Below are 17,259 nucleotides of genomic sequence, written 5' to 3'. Positions count from 1 at the left end.
CGCGAGCTTTGTGACATAAATGAATACGGATCCCTTCTAGCCATCTTTACCTGTTGTTATTTCCTTCTCTCTTCTTATACCCACCTCACATCTTCCCCCACACACTAGTCACAATGTCTGACTCAGGGAAGATCACTATCTCTATCGATCGTGGCGGCACATTTACTGATGTCCACGCGATTCAACCTGGCCGCCCCGACATTATCTTGAAGCTTCTCTCTGTTGATCCTTCTAACTACCAGGATGCACCAACTGAGGGCATCCGTCGCATTTTAGAGTTGGCTACCGGGGAGTCACATCCCCGAGGCCAACCATTGAAACTCGACCGCATTGGTTGCCTGCGCATGGGCACAACCGTTGCCACCAATGCCTTGCTCGAGCGCAAGGGCGCTCGCTCGGTCCTCTTCACAACTAAAGGATTTAAAGATTTATTAAAAATTGGCGATCAGTCTCGCCCCGCCATTTTTGACCTATCAATGGCTCGCCCCGGAGTTCTCCCGGAGAGTGTCGTCGAGGTCAACGAACGTGTGCTGTCCTGCCATCCTTCCGCTGACAGCGATTGCTTCTCCGACTGCCGGATAGTAGAGGGAACCACCGGCGAGAAATTCCGTGTGGTGCAAGAGCTAGACATCGCTCAGGTGAAGGCAGAGCTCCAACGACTGAAGGAGCAAGGGATTCTGTCAATATCTGTGGCGCTATTACATTCCTACGCATATCCCGAGCACGAGCGTCAAATTGGTGAGATCGCTCAAGAGATGGGATTCTCAGTTACCCTCTCTTCAAAACTTCAACCTATGATCAAGATCGTGCCTCGTGGCATGTCGGCCGCCGCCGATGCCTACCTTACACCCGTTATTAAGACATACATCGACTCCATCTCTTCCAGCTTTGAAGGTGGCTTGGAGAGTCAGCAGGATTGCCGATTTGAGTTCATGCAATCAGATGGTGGACTGGTCGATTTCCGCAAATTCAGCGGACTGAAGGCCATTTTGTCTGGCCCCGCTGCTGGCGTGGTCGGCTTTGCAGCCACCAGCTGGGATCCCACAGAGAAGACCCCCGTCATCGGTTTCGATATGGGTGGCACCAGCACAGATGTCTCCAGATTTGACGGCCACCTTGAACATGTATTTGCATCCAAGGTTGCAGGCGTGATGATCCAGTCCCCTCAGCTTGATATCATCACTGTCGCTGCTGGTGGTGGTTCCATTCTCACTTGGCGCAACGGCCTGTTCTATGTTGGACCTGAGTCTGCAAGTGCTCACCCTGGCCCTGCATGCTACCGCAAGGGTGGCCCTCTCACGGTGACAGATGCCAATCTGTTCCTTGGCCGTCTTCTGCCGGAGTACTTCCCCAAGATCTTCGGCCCTAATGAGAACGAAGCTTTGGACACAGAGGTGACCGCACGCCTTTTCAATGAACTCACACAAAAGATCAACATCGAGCGCAAACAACAAGGCCAGTCAGAGTTTTCCGCAGAGGAAGTCGCGCTTGGCTTCCTCAATGTTGCAGATGAGGCTATGTCCCGGCCAATCCGGAATCTCACAGAGGCTCGTGGCTACGAGACCGCATCTCATCATTTGGCATGCTTTGGGGGTGCTGGTGGCCAGCACGCATGCTCAGTTGCCAAAACTCTCGGAATCTCCCGCATTATCATTCACAAGTACTCTTCCATTCTGTCGGCGTACGGTCTTGCTCTTGCAGAGGTTGTCAAGGAGTCCCAGGAGCCTGTTTCGTCAGTCTACCTATCTTCACAATCTGCTCTTCTTCAACAGCTGGCGGACTTGTCAGCAGCAGCAACCAAGGATATGGAATCCCAAGGCTTCCCTTCCACCCAAGTGCGCCATGAGCAATACTTGAACATGCGCTACGAAGGCTCTGACACCAGTCTGATGATCCTGAAGCCCGAGAACTCGGATGATTTCCTGGAGGAATTCCGCATTCGTCACCGCCGCGAATTCAACTTCAACTCTGACCGACCTGTTCTTGTTGATGACGTTCGAGTGCGAACCATCGCTTCATCCAAGGTGCGCTCCGAGGAAAGTCCCTTGGTTCAACTGAAAGCAGCCAATATGCAAGATGTCGCGACGGCTCCGAACAACACCACTTCAGCCTACTTCGGCGATTCGAGTCGGACTGATACACCAGTTTACCTTCTCGGTGAACTGAAGAAGAATTCCCGCATCTATGGCCCGGCTGTTATCATTGATCAGACTCAAACAATTGTCGTCGCTCCCAATGCCGTGGCGAACCTGCTCGACACCTGCGTTGTCATCGATCTGAAGGACGAACCAACCTCTTCCGGAAGCACCTTGTCATTGGATATCGACCCCATCCGACTTACTATCTTTGGACACCGATTCATGTCCATCGCTGAGCAGATGGGTCGTACGCTGCAGAAGACTTCCGTTTCAACCAACATCAAGGAGCGACTGGATTTCTCTTGCGCTCTATTCTCCCCCGATGGAGGCTTGGTGGCCAATGCGCCCCATGTGCCGGTTCATCTTGGATCGATGCAATTTGCCGTGCGTTATCAGCATGAGAAGTGGCTAGGCAACTTGAAGGATGGTGATGTTTTGGTGGCTAATCACCCCAGCTGCGGAGGAACCCATCTTCCCGATATTACAGTAAGTCTTCTTCACATTGAATACTCTCATCAGATACTAACTTGTTCATAGGTCATTACACCCGTCTTTGACCGACCTGGTGGCTCCGAGATTATGTTCTACGTGGCTTCCCGTGGTCATCACGCTGATATTGGTGGTATCCTCCCTGGATCAATGCCTCCTAAGTCCACCGAGCTGTGGCAAGAAGGGGCCGCCATTGAAGGCGATAAGATTGTCAGTGATGGTGTCTTGGATGAAGCCCGTTTGATCGAGTTGCTGGTCACAAAGCCCTCGCAATACCCCGGTTGCGCTGGAGCCCGTTGCATCAGCGACAACTTGTCCGATCTGAAGGCCCAGATTGCCGCCAATGCTCGTGGAATTAGCTTGATTCAAACTCTATTCAACGAATATGGAACCCAGACCGTGCAAAAGTACATGTACGCCATCCAGGCAACCGCCGAGTCTGCTGTGCGCAACCTTCTCAAGGAGCTATACAAGAAGTTCAATGGCCAGCCATTGGAGTCGGTCGACTACATGGATGATGGCACTCCCATTCGATTGAAGGTCACCATTGATGGTACCGATGGATCAGCTATCTTCGACTTTGAGGGTACTGGCCCTGAGGTGTACGGCAGCTGGAACGCTCCCATTGCCATTACTCACTCCGCCATCATCTACTGTCTGCGCTGCATGATCAACGCAGATGTCCCACTGAACCAGGGATGCCTGGCGCCAATTGACATTCGTGTCCCAACATCCAGCATTCTGTCACCGAGCAAGACCGCTGCCGTCGTTGGCGGCAATGTTGTCACCTCCCAGCGCATCACTGACGTCGTGTTCAAGGCCTTCCAGGCTTGTGCCGCGTCTCAGGGCTGCTGCAACAACCTGACCTTCGGTACAGACGCCAAGCTTGATCCATCCACCGGTGCTGTCATCAAGCCTGGATTCGGATATTACGAGACTATCGCTGGTGGCAGTGGTGCTGGTCCAACTTGGAAGGGCGAGTCAGGTATCCATGTTCACATGACCAACACGCGGATTACCGATCCCGAGATCCTGGAAAAGCGCTACCCCACGATGCTCCGCCAGTTCACCCTACGCGAGGGCTCTGGCGGTCAGGGTAAGAACCCTGGTGGTGAGGGAGTGGTTCGCGAGATTGAATTCCTTTCACCAATTCAATGTTCGATTCTGTCTGAGCGCCGCGTTCACCGGCCTTACGGAGTTCAAGGTGGTGAGGATGCGCAGACCGGATTCAACCTGTGGATCACGCGGGATGAGGAAACTGGCGCTGAGCGCCGTGTCAACATCGGCGGTAAAAACACCGTTTCGATGAAGACACACGACCGGATTGTGATTAACACTCCCGGTGGTGGTGGCTGGGGTGCTGTTTGAATGGGTTATATAGCGAGCATGACATTTTTATTATACCAATCTCAATTAAATACATAGAGATGCAATGGTCTTTTTGACCAAATGAATAAATTCACAAGTTCCTTCTTCACAACTTAGACTTTCCAAATACTGGTCGCCACATTTCATTCGAAAGTCGGCTTGTGTTTACCATATCCGGCGTCAGTTGGTCTAACGAAGAGACTCCAAGCATCTTCATGGTGATTTCAAGTTCTTCGGCGAGGACTGCGAGTGTGTTAGCTTGACCTTGACCTGAAATTCAGTCCCAACTTACTGTCTGTGCATCTTTCCACCCCTTCAGCGCCGTATGCCGCGAGGGCATAGTAGTAAGGCCGGCCCACTCCAACCGCAGTTGCCCCGAGACACAATGCCTTCAGGACATCTGCTCCGTCGCGAAGACCTCCGTCGACAAAGACCTGTAGCTTGTCGAAGGCCTCCGGGTAGTAAGTGCGAATCTCCAGGAGCGTCATCAATGAGCTTGGGGCGGAATGAATCTGCCTGCCTCCATGATTGCTCAATAGAATTCCCTGCACGCCATGTTGGACAGCCATCTTCACGTCCTCTACGCTTTGAATCCCCTTGAGAACCAGTGGGCCACCCCACTCTGATGCAATCCAGTCCAAATCCTCCCAAGTGAGTCCAGCGTCTACCGAACCGGGAACCTGCCGACCACCAAACGCTGGCGCGAAGTCGTTCTCATCGTGAATGTCTCTTGAACTTTCGGTCAAACCAGCGTCGAGGATTTCTTGTGCTTGAAGGTACCGATCGGCAGTGCGCTTTCCTAGTGTCGAGGTGTCCACTGTGACCCACAGACTTTGATATCCGGCTGCCTTGACTCTTTGAATGAGGGACTTGGCTCTTGTTCGGTCCACAGGCACGTAGAGCTGGAATGACAAGTTCGAAGGGCTTTGGTTGCCAAGTAGCCGTTGCTCGTCCAGGTGAGCGTCCATGATCTCTTCAAGTGGCTTAGTAGATGCCGTACTTATCATGGTGTGCATGCCTTTGCGGGTTGCTCCTCTCACCAGCAAGGGTTCAGCGCCAGGGTGTGAGCTACCCAGTGTACCCATGGCCGATACGAAGAAGGGGAACTGGGAGGTATGTCCCAAGATATTCCTTCGAGTGTCCATCGAATCGACACTCCTCAAGATTCGGGGTCGAAAGTTGACCAGAGACCAGTCATCGAGATTGGTCCTCATTGACAGGCCTGAAGCAGCTGAGCTTGATGCATAAACCCATGACTTCTCCGGTAGAACATTCTTTGCGACCTTCTCGAAGTCTGTGGTGGTGACGCACAGAGAGAAATGGGGAATATTCTTGTTTTCCATCTTAGTTATCGTTATAGCTTAGGATATGAAGCTAGAAAAAAAAAACGAGACACGTAAGTGTGAATAAAATATATACTTCACAGAAGATCAGATAACGGTCCCGAAGTCGGCCCCGGGTCGGAAAACCACTCGGCTACTGATTCCGGGACGGTTATGTCCATTTAAAGTAAAAGCGATTGCCGAATTATTATAGTTCTTGAATATGGAGACACATAACATCCGATTTTAGACCACTGTGGGATGGCTTTCCCTTTCCGCTTTGTGCACCCCTCTAAGTATTACATCACAACACTCACCGTGAACTCAGCCCTGGAGGTCGGGACCTCGGGAGCATTAACTACCAGAGTCAGGTTAATCTGCTTGATTCGTGGTGATCGACCCTTACTGCCCCTTGCTCCTAGGAATATGAATTCAGCTCTAGCTATCTATACATCCGCAAAAACATTCCCAACATATTGGCCATGTCTACTAGATAATGGAGCCGCCCATAGCAAATCTCGCGGCCCTCATTTGCCCAAGATATTCTAACTAGCGCTCATATTCAAGAGCGCTATCAAATGAGTATCGACTCGTGGAACTGTCTTAGATTAAGATGTGTTTATAAGGGCTAGACTTGGCAGTAATCCGGCTGGGTTCAGCTCTTGGACCACCTTGACCCTGACCCTCTGATGCATAAATTTCCCGCGCTTTGTCTGTAATAGAAGATATACATCGACAAAACATCGTTATTTATTTCTGTTTTGTCTACCTAACTATTTATACTAGTTTCCTACTATAAAATGTGCTAGATAAGTAGAAATAATATAGAGTCTGTCTAGGTAGAGAATTTGATGCCATTGAACTTCATCCGTACGCTCATCATAGTCCAATATACAACATGCTAAAATATGCGAAAAACAAGAAGTTCCATTACACGAGCTGAACAAACATATGTACAAACCCCTGGGGAGTGGGTTAGGGCAGATCATACTCTTGCCAAGCATCGTGGTTTCTCCGGGCGATGTCTGGGTAATGGGATATTGTCGGTGATCTGATGGCTCTCGGAGATCTGTTAGCTCTCGGTAGCCTATCAGGGCCCCATAAGTCATTGGTGACTATGTAGTTTGTTTAGTCTGAACGGGAATATGACCAAGAATATTTCTGCCGATCGCGATCTGTATCTATACTTTCAGTGTGCAACCCTTGAATGCCATATTCAATAAATTTCCTTTCCATCACCCTTCTCGTTTGAATAGAATCGCTGAATATTCCTAAGGTTCTCTATCCAGGAACGAGCAGTGGGGCGAACGGCTCGGCAGAACCCATTACCTTAATATCTATATATGGATTTACATTCCCCACTTAGTACCTCAGGAAGTGGTAATATTTAGAAGAAGCATAGAACTTTGGTTTTCGAGATGTCAAGTTTATAAATTGAATACACTGAACATATATATTGCCGAGCGTCCTTCCTACTGCAGTGGGGAAATGTGAATATCTCGATCGCCCCACTCTTTACACTAACCACTTTGATATTCTTCCTAGCAGACACGAATAGTTGCAAGCATTGGAGTGGGATATACGATCTGGTGTGTAGATCACTAGTGCGATATGTGGCGTTGATTCCCTGGCTAGTGGCCAGCTAAAATGAAAGGGACAGTTAAGATAAAAGGGGACTTCGCCCATGTGCAAAGACATCAAGCCCAAAACTTCAAATATGTTGTGCCGTTCTTTCAAGTCATTCGTTTTTGCGCTGGCTCTCGGTGCCAACACCGTGTTGGCACAGGATTCTGTCGATTCGCTCGTGGGCCGTCGCCTCATTGAGTATCAGATGCCGTTCGCCACTCAGACGCATGGGATTGCGCGCGTGCAGGATACAAATTTCGTGCTGCTGTCGCAGATGTCTGATAGCGATCTTATCAAGGTCGAGCTGGATCCAACCACGTAGGGGCCCATTGCTTATCACTCGTTCCCTATGGGAGAGAGCAGCGATTCCCAGCTACATGACGTGTGGCCATCGACGGTGCACCCCGGCATGATGTAGCTATCACTACAGGGCGAGAATAAGCTACTGCTCGTGGATCCCGGCAAAGACCGACTGAGCCGTCCATCATAAAGTCTATTGATATCCCGGAGCCGGGAAACGGCCCGCATTGTGTGTTTGAGATTGGCAACCGCGTCTAGGCTGGCCTCAAAAGCATCCTGCATGTATCTTTACTGTTGGGAACCATACGATATATAGTAGGGAGTCTTATAAGTATACGTGGCATCCGAGCAAACTGGCAAGTACTCTGTGTTCTCTGCCGATGTCTCCGACCTCGCAGACCAGACAATATATGATTGCCTTAACAGCCCCGTGTTTATCAAGGAGGAGCCGACCATCGGTTTTATCTACGTCGCTCAAGACAATAAGTCGTCCATCATGCGTATCAAGGTCACCACCGGCAAGACGAAACAGCTACCAATTCCGCCTAGCGTCGGCAACACTGCCGTCGGAATGACTACCGTCCACAATCCCTTGAGTGGTGTATGGTTCACTCTCGGGGGGAATGCCACTGGCGGCACCGGCACCTTTGGCCATATCGGATCCGAAGGCAAGATGAAGTTCTTCCAGCTCCAGCATCCGATGCTCGGCACCAATTCCGGTCTACTGCATATCGCTGACGCGTGGAGCGCAGTTGGTGAGCCAGCCTTATGGCTCTTGTCGACGTCGCTGCTTAGCTCCAATTCGCCCGATGTCTTGATCCTCGTGGCTTTTGACGACGACATCACATCCATTGCCGGCGAAGAGTACATCTCCATGCTCACTCAACACTCCAAGGTGCACCGCATCTTGACCATGGATCCCACGGTGTTGGTGTCCGAGCTCTCCACATTTACACTCGCCCTCACGTACAGCAGTACGGGTCCCGGGGAATGGCTGCCAGCTCAGTCTGTCAGTAACAAGGTTTATGCCGAGGCCCTTTGAAGGGGAATTTCTTGGTGAAAAGCTTATGGAGATGCCCCATCGCATATTAAAAAATTTCGTCGGGAAATGAGGATTATGCGGTCTTGATACCATAGCTTAAATATTAATATAACCAAACATTGCACGTTGTTTGAAGTTTGCATTTAAATTACGGGCAAGGGTTGGCAAAAGGATTTCTAGTAAACATGTAGCTCTGTTTGGTTACCAGAGCCGTATCTATACGACCTTTGCCTGTTCGATCATCCTTCGGCTTAACGAAACTGAAAAAAACCCACTTTCACTATCTTAAAAGCGGTGGCAGCCTAGACACGAAAACCATACTTGGCGGACGAGGTGCTACGCATATTGGTTCATATGGACCTTGATGGAATTTTATTTGCGGAGCTCCAATATCACATTAAACTAGATGATGCCAAAAGGACATCCGAAAGACGCCCGAAATTGGCCGCAGGTGACGCTATTTTTGGCCGTCTATTTGCTAACCTTGCTGTAATATCACAGACCGACAGTTAATAGGTGATCATTTAGTAATCCCCCAGTGAAATACTCAGTGAGCAAGACCCTGAGCGCCCTCATAAAGCGGCGGGACCTCAATCGGGCAAATCGCGGCCGTGGCCTAAAGTCCGGTACATATAGTGACATATATCTATTGTCCCTCGACTTTCTATGTAGTCATCTCTTTTTATTTATTTTTTGTATCGGAAATGTGGTCCCGTATTATCAGGAATTGACCAACACGAACGAGCCTTGGAGAGGTCTATACAAGCATCTCATTCAAAATCTGGTTCAATTAATATAAGCTTAGATTCCCAAAATGGTTCAAAGGAACTCGTATTCATACGGCAACATTCTCTTCTGTGCATCTAATGAGCGAGGTCCACGGGAAATTTCAATTGCCCTTTTTATTGGTGCAAATGCGGACATGGGTTTGGGCATGGTCAAAGTTGCAGGCTGCTCCGCATCCTAAAAGACATATTAGACTCTAGTAGGGACGAACTTTTAGGTTAATAGTCATACCTGTCGGTACTGCAAGATAAGAGTCAGTCGGATCAACATTGAATATCACCTTGAACAACAGAGACTTACTTCCTGACTACCATAGGGAATGGCAATCACGGTTCCGATGAACAGCGTACAAATCCATTGAAGACGCATGATATATGAGAGGAACCGAACTTGAAATTCAAATTCAAGCTAGCCCTGGAGACCACTTTTGCCGGTATGGACCGAGTTATGAAATAATTCAACTGAACACGAGCCTGACTCTAGTCATAAGAAATCAGAAAACAAAGTTCATTGTATATATACTACCTTTCTATTTTTTGACGTCTGCAGCCAAAAATCTGACGTCAATGGAATGTGGATATCCACATTCCATCTGCCACCTCTCATATCCCTTGATTGACATGCCAGCTCATAAACATTCATGGGAGGTTTCTGTTTGCATCTTCCTAGGACCAGGAGATAAAGAAAACAACTAGAGTAAAAAACCGCAGATATCTTATATGATCTAATATAGAATATCATCCAATGGGTATCTTTTGAAAATTCAGCATCCCGCATCTATCCCTGGCTCTTTTGATTGTTGTGATGCTGTCTGAAAACAAAACATGACGCTTGGTGGCAGTCGGCCAAGTAGAAATTCAGTGATTACAGCTGCCACGGCACCAGAAGCAGCGGCACCCGACCATCTGGCCATGGCCAACAGTGAGGAATCTCGGAGACCGTCTTTGTCAGTGTGTATGGCACAATTCATCACTCAAGCTGGTCTCGGCATGTCCATTACTCCAGTCTATATCACCGGTGATAGCTTTGGTGCCACCAATCCTGCCAACCTAAGCTGGTTTGCAGCCGCCTACAGCCTAACGGTTGGCACCTTTATTCTCGTTGCTGGCCGACTGGGCGATGTCTTTGGTCATCGAAACATGTTTGTGATGGGTCTTTGCTGGTTTAGTGTCTGGCTGTGTGGGTATCTTGTCTAGATTGATATCATCTTTGACTCCGACATTGACCCAGGGCGATTATTGTGCTCCATGGCTATAAGATTGAATTCACAGTAAACAATAAGCCAAGTAGAGATTGGGGGAAAAATAGAAACAAAAACCACGCTCCCTTTTTCTCATCCACCCAAGTGGAATCCCAAGTGGAATTCTGAGTTCGACATCTTCCGTCGGGTCCGATCCGACGGAATTGGAGTTGTCAATATAAATATTTTGCAACGTCGGTGTATGAACAACTCGTTGAATTTAGGGCTTACTTTGTGTTGAATGGTTAAATGGCTTATGCAGTCTACTATTAGGCTAAATTATTAGATTATAGCCTGGAAGCGTTGATCTATACCTGCTGAAAGAAACACGTAACTCCTTAGGAATTTTGATTGAAAGTATCAAATTAGATATTTCAACACGCCCAACGTAATATCAACTTGGTTATCTGAATATAGTCCTTATATGCTCTGGGATGCTTTATGTTATATCCAACTCTTTACGAGCCTTGAAGCCCTCTAGGGCTGCCTAAAGTGGTTGTTTTGTTTGTTAGTAAGCATCACATGCCTGACCTGTCCCAGGCTTAAGCTGTTTCTTTCAACTTTCGCTCTCTTCACTTTTCTTTTACATCCTCTTTTCATTAAGACTCAATATGTTTGTCGCAATACCCGGTTGACCAGCTATAGGGCTTCTTTTCTGATTTTTCAACGTGTTTCCATTCCGGTTGCCATTCTCTATAAGCTTCGCGTTAATACTGCATCTTCCCCGCGAAAAAAAAAAAAAGTGACGTGGAGTCCAAGAACACCCATTGACCTCGATGAAAAAATCACCACCTATCGTGTTTATTGCCAGGTGAGTATTTACTTCTGTTGCACTGTTTTTTCTGCTCACTAGCCTTCTAGACATGGCGCCCGACTCGATGCTGCAGACAAAAATTGGCACTTAACCTCCCCAAGCCCCTTCGATCCACCTCTTTCCTACGGTGGATGGATGCAGTCTCGGGCACTTGGTATACGTATAGGAAGTCTCCTAAGGGCCCGACAGTTCACTGGAGAAGACCCAGTGAGTCAGCGCACCGATCATCCGACCTCGGATAAACAGGCAACACCCACCCCCGCATCCTCGGACCTATCCCACCAATACAACGTCATTGTCCATACCTCTCCTTACCTTCGATGCCTGCAAACTGCAATAGGGGTTAGTGCTGGCATCAACCAAGAAACATCGGGCACAGAAGCATCCGAAGCAACTAGTTCAGCTCCCACTGTCCCCGCAGTTTCATCAAAAGCTGACCAGCGATGTCTGCTTCGCGTCGACGCATTTTTGGGCGAATGGCTATCGCCCGACTACTTTGACCAAATCACGCCACCGCCGGGCTCGGAAAGAATGGTGGCGTCTGCCAAAGGGGAATTACTCCGTCGTGCCGAGGTCATCCCACCCACCGATGGGTTGACAAGGGCGTTGTCAGGCCACTTCCCTGGAGGTTGGCGTAGCCAGTCACATCCTACTTCACCAATCGATGAAGACCGCGGCTTACATTCCGCAGCATCTCAGCGCCAGCGTGCCAGCACCCACGACATTCTTCAGAAGCCTATCCACCTCAAACATGCAAACAAGACTCTCGGTCGCCTGGAAACAGACCTTCCGCCTACTTCAGACGCATATTATGTACCGCCAACTCCCGGTTACGCTGTTTCTAACTCAGATCCCATTCCTACGGGATATGTTGCTCATGCACGGAACGCATGTACAAGGATCGACTACCAGTGGGACAGTATGCGCACTCCTTATTGGGGTACAGGGGGCGAGTTCGGCGAGGAATGGAGTACCATGCACGAACGGGTGTATGATGGATTTCAACACATGATTAACTGGTACCGGGAGCAGGATCAATCTGAGGACGGTTCTACGGAATCGAACGGTGAGGTAAATGACGGTAATGCACAAACAGTCCTCGTTATTATCACACATGGCGCGGATTGCAATGCTTTGATCGGTGCCTTGAATGGACACTCGGTTTTACTCGATATTAACACAGCTTCACTCACTATGGCTGTGCGACGCAACCGTGTGAACAAACAGCATGACAGGGACCACATGTCTACATCACCGGGCCCAGTGAACCAATCGGTGTCACGGGAATACTCCTTGCAGCTTGTGGCGTCGACAGACCATCTGCGCCCGGGAATAAACCCCTCACAGCTCACCTCGCTGTTATCCCCTTCCGTTCCCAATGTACTTTCACCGCCTCCGATATCTTCCTATCGGAATCGCCTTGGCTCTCGCCCATCGGTCTTCCAAGAAACATTATCAAATGGGTCACCTAGTAATAGCTCTCAGGCATGGACGCTGGCGATGCGCCCATCAACTAGTTCAACTACTTCTCGTGTTGCCTCTGGACTTTGGAACTCGACCGCGTCACTCACCGATAAAGCGGATGCAGAGGAGAACTTTGTACCGAACTTCGGTGATCGACCGGTCAGTCAAGATTCGACAGTCCCTGATGGGTCAGACAAGTCTGCAGATCTTGGCTGGACGAAGCATTTACCCCAACGGACACAGTCACAGCGTGGTTTATGGGGTAGTGCTCAGCCCTTGGAGGATCGTGAAGCTGGAAAGCGGCGATGGACGGTGGCGGAGCAAAAGCTGTGAAATCTTTCTCTTTAAACTTTTAGGATACCTCTTGCATGGCGTGGTTTTGCTTTATCTTATATTCCAATATTACTCTAGGGCTTTGTAACTACGTGATGACCCAGCCCTCAGGCACCCAGGCACCAGTCTTGGAATGCCGCGGCTTCCCCCTCATGTTTATCTCCCCTCTTTACTCTCTTCTCTTCCCCTCTTGCCCTCTTCCTTCAATTATCTCTTAAATATTCCATCAAGTTGAGACTTCCATGTCAAACATTGAAACAGACGGTCTATCCGTCACTTATTCCTCTGATCGAACTGGATCTCCAGATCTACGGCTGATCCACTATAATGATGTTTACCATGTCGAGTATGCGCTTATCTCTCCCTTCTTCTCTCTAGCTTCATAAACTTTAGATTGGGATGAAACTAAATTATCTGATATAGATCTGGTTCTGCAGAGCCTGTCGGCGGGGTATCTCGGTTCCAATCCCTTGTGAAACACTATCGTTCTCACCCCCAGTTCGCCGGACAGCCCGATATCCTAACCTTCTTCTCCGGCGATGCGTTCAACCCGAGTATCGAAAGTACAATCACAAAGGGCAGGCATATGGTACCATTCCTCAACACAGTGGGCACCGATGTAGCGTGTGTGGGTGTGAGTATGGCAACCAGCTGCCCGCCAGGCATATGTACACCGCTAATCTAACTATCTAGAATCATGATCTGGATTTTGGAGTAGTCCAATTCCGCCACTTGGCTAGCCAATGTCATTTCCCTTGGCTTTTAGCGAACGTGCTCGACCCGGCACTAGGAAAAGATATCCCAATAGCCGACTGCGGGAAGACTCGCATGTTGACCTCGTCCAATGGGCTCAAGATTGGCGTTTTGGGCCTCGGAGAGAGAGAATGGTATGCGCTCCTAGAATTTATCCTCCGATGCTTTTATTTATTTGCTTACTTGGGTTTCCCTTAGGCTCGGCACAATAAACTCTCTTCCCCCTGGTCTGATCTATAAATCCGCATCTGAAACAGCTCGAGTGCTTGCGAAACAGCTCCGAGATGAGGGAGCAGACCTCGTCATCGCTGTCACCCACCAACGCGAACCGAATGACTACAAACTGGCTAACAACCTGTCACCCGATCTTGTGGACATCATTCTCGGAGGCCATGATCACTATTACGCCCATGCCGTTGTTAATGGAATCCATGTTATGCGGTCAGGGACTGACTTCAAACAGTTGAGTTACATCGAGGCTTTCCGCAAACCCGATGGTTTGCCTGGCTGGGACTTCAACATCGTGCGGCGAGATGTTGTTCGCTCAATCCCCGAAGATCCTGATACAGTGGCATTGGTGGGCCGGCTTACTTCGAGTCTCAACGCCAAACTAGAAAAGCCAGTCGGATTTACAGTCACCCCGCTCGATGGCCGGTTTTCTACAGTGCGGCAGCGTGAATCTAATTTAGGTAATTTTGTCTGCGACCTGATGCGCTTCTATTATTCGGCCGATTGTGCCATGATGGCGGGCGGCACAATTCGCGGCGATCAAATCTACCCGCCAGGGATACTGAAGTTGAAAGACCTTCTGAACTGCTTCCCTTTCGAAGACCCCGTTGTGTTGGTGCGCGTTCGTGGGCATGCATTGCTGGCTGCGCTCGAGAATGGGGTTAGCCAGCTTCCCGCCCTCGAGGGCCGATTCTCGCAAGTATCCAATATCAATTACGGGTTTAAGCTAGACGCACCACCGGGGTCGCGCATTACATTCGCTCGTGTTGGCGGCGAGCCCATTGACTTGAAGCGTGAGTATCTTCTCGCCACACGCGGCTATATGGCCCGAGGAAAAGACGGGTTCTCGTCATTGCTTATCCAAGCCGAAGGAGGCGACGCGGAAGAGCTTGTGTCCGAAGAAAATGGTGTTCTCATCAGTACAATCCTGCGGCAATATTTCCTAAGTCTCAAGGTACTCGGGAAATGGAACCGGTGGAGCGCCAGTTTAGGGCGGCACTGGGGTACTGTACATCGCAATCTGCACTGCAAAGGCTGGCTGAAGCCGGCCTCTCCCCAAAAACGAGAAAAAGGCAGGCGAAAAGCCGCTCACGAAGCCTCCTCTCCGACGGACAGGCCGAGGAGCATACTACTATGGTCGATTCCCCAAAGAAGCTGAACAGGCCGCAGACGCTGTCGCCGAGGACGAGACGAATGGCAACGCCATGGATTCCGACTCGGATGAGGATCCAGACATCCTCACATCCTCGCGACCGACCACAAATTACGTCACCCAGCCAGCGAAATCATCTGCTGAAGAGGAGCATCGTCTACAAATCGCGCGGCGAGTTGTCCGAAAGTGGATGCGGCACGCAGGCCTGCAGTGCAGAACGTTGAATACTATGGACGGCGAAGGGGAATTCACTCCGGCCTGGACGTCGGGAATTTCCCCTCGGCTGGAAGGACGCATTGTGATAGAGTAGACATACTTCTCTCCCTTCTGTCTTTGTCTTTCAGGTTCTACCGGTGTTTGTTTTCGGGGATCTTCTTGTCCTCTTCAACTTGTTATGTTTGCTGTTTACCTACATTTGCATAATGGATATGCGTTGGATTGTCTGGCGTTTTTGACTAAACGCAATGCATCGATACCCTGAATATTCATGAACTATGTTATTCAATCGGCCTTCTTCTTGGGAGACTCTTTTTGCAACAGATAGTCTCCTCCTCTCCAAGCCTTGTAAACCCCGTAAAGACCACAAAATGGCCAGACATCCCAAAGGGCACGTTTGACCGATCCTTTCCACCCACTCTCGAATTCTCCCCGATGCGGACCAGGGAGATCAGATTCCCGCACTCGGACCTTTTCATACAGAGATGGAAGATGCTGTGCATGGTATTTAGCCCGTAGAGAATCATACGCGGGTTTATTATAGATGTTCCAGAACTCGTCTTCTGTATAGTAAGTATGTGCATATAGCCATTTCTTTCCTCCAAGACTGTGGACCTTGTGTTCAAGCTGTCGATTTTGAGCCACAAATCCAGCTGGATCAGTGGTAACGGCAGGTCCCCAGATTCCAAAATTGAGAAGTTGTGACCTGTGTGAATCCACATTGTCTCCCTTCCCAACATCTGCCGGCTGTCCTTCCAACCCACCGGCGCTTCCCGGTGGTAGCGGACAGAGCCAAAGCGGATATTGGCCAAAGTTTTCAGGGCGGTCCAGCCAGTCCAGGAACTCGGCAGCAGTGGATATCGGTACACCGACATCTTGGATGATATATCGACGTCCGAGCCCGCTGGCGTGGAGAGCGTGATACATCACCTTGGTGTGCATGAATCGGTTGAGAAGCCAGCGTGTAAGGAAAGTGAACGGAACACAGAAATAGCGGAATGCATAACGGGCAACCCAAAAGCCACCCCGATCATAGCGGAATAGGTAGTCAGTGAGAGGAATGTAGTCCACTGCATCTGGCGTGGGGGATGGACTCTCTCGGTCGGAGATCTTGGAGTCCAAGCTCTTAGATTGAGCAATTCGTTCGACGTGCAAATAAAACCAATCGTCTTGTCGACGAGTAAAGTATCGAGGATTCACATTGGAACGTTGTTCAACTTGTCTTCCAGCACAAACAACAATCTTATCCCGTGCATAAACAATTCCATCCAGATATTCAGTGCTTGGATCAGCGCTAGCCTCTTCAAAGACCCGCACCGCATCCTTCATATTGGAATTGACGTAGTATTTCAGCTCCACCAATGGCTGTGACTTTTTCAATCGAATTTCCAATAGGGTGACCACCCCCAATGTTCCAAAGGAAGATGCCGTACCCCAGAACAAGTCCGAGTGCTTATCCGCCGGTTCCGAGTCGGTCTTGACACGATCGTTGTATGCCTTCACCACCTGACCATCTGCCAGGACCATTTCAATCCAATTGACCGTGTGATCGAAGAATCCCTCGCGGAAAGAGCTACTCTCCCCCGATGTCCCTGAAAATCCGCCGCCAACCGAGATATTGGGGAATTCGACAACCACCAATGGGACTAAACCGTGGGCCTTTGTGGCAGCCACCAGAGCATCCATACAGACATTGGGTTCGACTATAGCTGTACATCGGTTGGTATCGATGTGCAGGACGCGGGTGAGGGGTTCTGTGCTGACGGTATTGGAGAGAGATCGGTTGGAAGGACGAGTACTGTTGGTGGCACCATGATATATACGAAATGGTTGCTGGCGACTGTGAAAGTCAGCTACCCGTGCTGAGATTTCTTGTACAGCTGTAGTATGATCCATTATGGATAAAAGATATACAAATATATGCAAAGACCAGATGCAAGATGCAAGGGCAAGGAGAATAGGTGAGAATGTGGGGAAAATCCAGGCT

At 49.5% G+C, this 17,259-nt stretch overlaps 9 protein-coding genes across 9 annotated transcripts; 6 read left to right on the top strand and 3 right to left on the bottom strand.

The window, feature by feature from the left end:
- Window positions 1-113: 113 nt before the first annotated feature.
- N7447_006089 (5-oxoprolinase) lies at window positions 114-3,995 on the top strand (the record flags this gene model as incomplete). Its single annotated transcript, XM_057230351.1, has 2 exons — window positions 114-2,624; window positions 2,676-3,995. 2 exons carry the CDS (start codon window positions 114-116, stop codon window positions 3,993-3,995), a joined length of 3,831 nt encoding a protein of 1,276 aa, XP_057085441.1.
- Window positions 3,996-4,101: 106 nt separating this feature from the next.
- Window positions 4,102-5,338, bottom strand: N7447_006088 (uncharacterized protein; the record flags this gene model as incomplete). The annotated part of the gene is made up of 2 exons (XM_057230350.1): window positions 4,102-4,238; window positions 4,288-5,338. The coding sequence occupies 2 exons, from the start codon at window positions 5,336-5,338 to the stop codon at window positions 4,102-4,104; spliced, it is 1,188 nt and encodes a 395-aa protein (XP_057085440.1).
- A 1,696-nt stretch (window positions 5,339-7,034) lies between these two features.
- N7447_006087 (uncharacterized protein) lies at window positions 7,035-7,265 on the top strand (the record flags this gene model as incomplete). Its single annotated transcript, XM_057230349.1, has 1 exon — window positions 7,035-7,265. One exon carries the CDS (start codon window positions 7,035-7,037, stop codon window positions 7,263-7,265), a length of 231 nt encoding a protein of 76 aa, XP_057085439.1.
- A 474-nt stretch (window positions 7,266-7,739) lies between these two features.
- N7447_006086 (uncharacterized protein) lies at window positions 7,740-8,285 on the top strand (the record flags this gene model as incomplete). The annotated part of the gene is made up of 1 exon (XM_057230348.1): window positions 7,740-8,285. One exon carries the CDS (start codon window positions 7,740-7,742, stop codon window positions 8,283-8,285), a length of 546 nt encoding a protein of 181 aa, XP_057085438.1.
- An 819-nt stretch (window positions 8,286-9,104) lies between these two features.
- Window positions 9,105-9,440, bottom strand: N7447_006085 (uncharacterized protein; the record flags this gene model as incomplete). The annotated part of the gene is made up of 2 exons (XM_057230347.1): window positions 9,105-9,248; window positions 9,372-9,440. 2 exons carry the CDS (start codon window positions 9,438-9,440, stop codon window positions 9,105-9,107), a joined length of 213 nt encoding a protein of 70 aa, XP_057085437.1.
- A 455-nt stretch (window positions 9,441-9,895) lies between these two features.
- N7447_006084 (uncharacterized protein) lies at window positions 9,896-10,267 on the top strand (the record flags this gene model as incomplete). The annotated part of the gene is made up of 1 exon (XM_057230346.1): window positions 9,896-10,267. The coding sequence occupies one exon, from the start codon at window positions 9,896-9,898 to the stop codon at window positions 10,265-10,267; it is 372 nt and encodes a 123-aa protein (XP_057085436.1).
- Window positions 10,268-11,087: 820 nt separating this feature from the next.
- Window positions 11,088-12,922, top strand: N7447_006083 (uncharacterized protein; the record flags this gene model as incomplete). The annotated part of the gene is made up of 2 exons (XM_057230345.1): window positions 11,088-11,122; window positions 11,173-12,922. 2 exons carry the CDS (start codon window positions 11,088-11,090, stop codon window positions 12,920-12,922), a joined length of 1,785 nt encoding a protein of 594 aa, XP_057085435.1.
- Window positions 12,923-13,164: 242 nt separating this feature from the next.
- Window positions 13,165-15,366, top strand: N7447_006082 (putative 5'-nucleotidase; the record flags this gene model as incomplete). Its single annotated transcript, XM_057230344.1, has 5 exons — window positions 13,165-13,268; window positions 13,346-13,556; window positions 13,616-13,809; window positions 13,874-14,912; window positions 14,971-15,366. The coding sequence occupies 5 exons, from the start codon at window positions 13,165-13,167 to the stop codon at window positions 15,364-15,366; spliced, it is 1,944 nt and encodes a 647-aa protein (XP_057085434.1).
- Window positions 15,367-15,557: 191 nt separating this feature from the next.
- On the bottom strand, window positions 15,558-17,168 carry N7447_006081 (FAD-binding oxidoreductase; the record flags this gene model as incomplete). Its single annotated transcript, XM_057230343.1, has 1 exon — window positions 15,558-17,168. One exon carries the CDS (start codon window positions 17,166-17,168, stop codon window positions 15,558-15,560), a length of 1,611 nt encoding a protein of 536 aa, XP_057085433.1.
- Between the last annotated feature and the right edge of the window lie 91 nt (window positions 17,169-17,259).

This window comes from Penicillium robsamsonii, assembly GCF_028829455.1.
Source record: "Penicillium robsamsonii strain IBT 29466 chromosome Unknown utg000003l_segment0_segment0, whole genome shotgun sequence".
Classification (NCBI taxonomy): domain Eukaryota; kingdom Fungi; phylum Ascomycota; class Eurotiomycetes; order Eurotiales; family Aspergillaceae; genus Penicillium; species Penicillium robsamsonii.
This window is presented reverse-complemented; position numbering and strand designations above follow the sequence as displayed.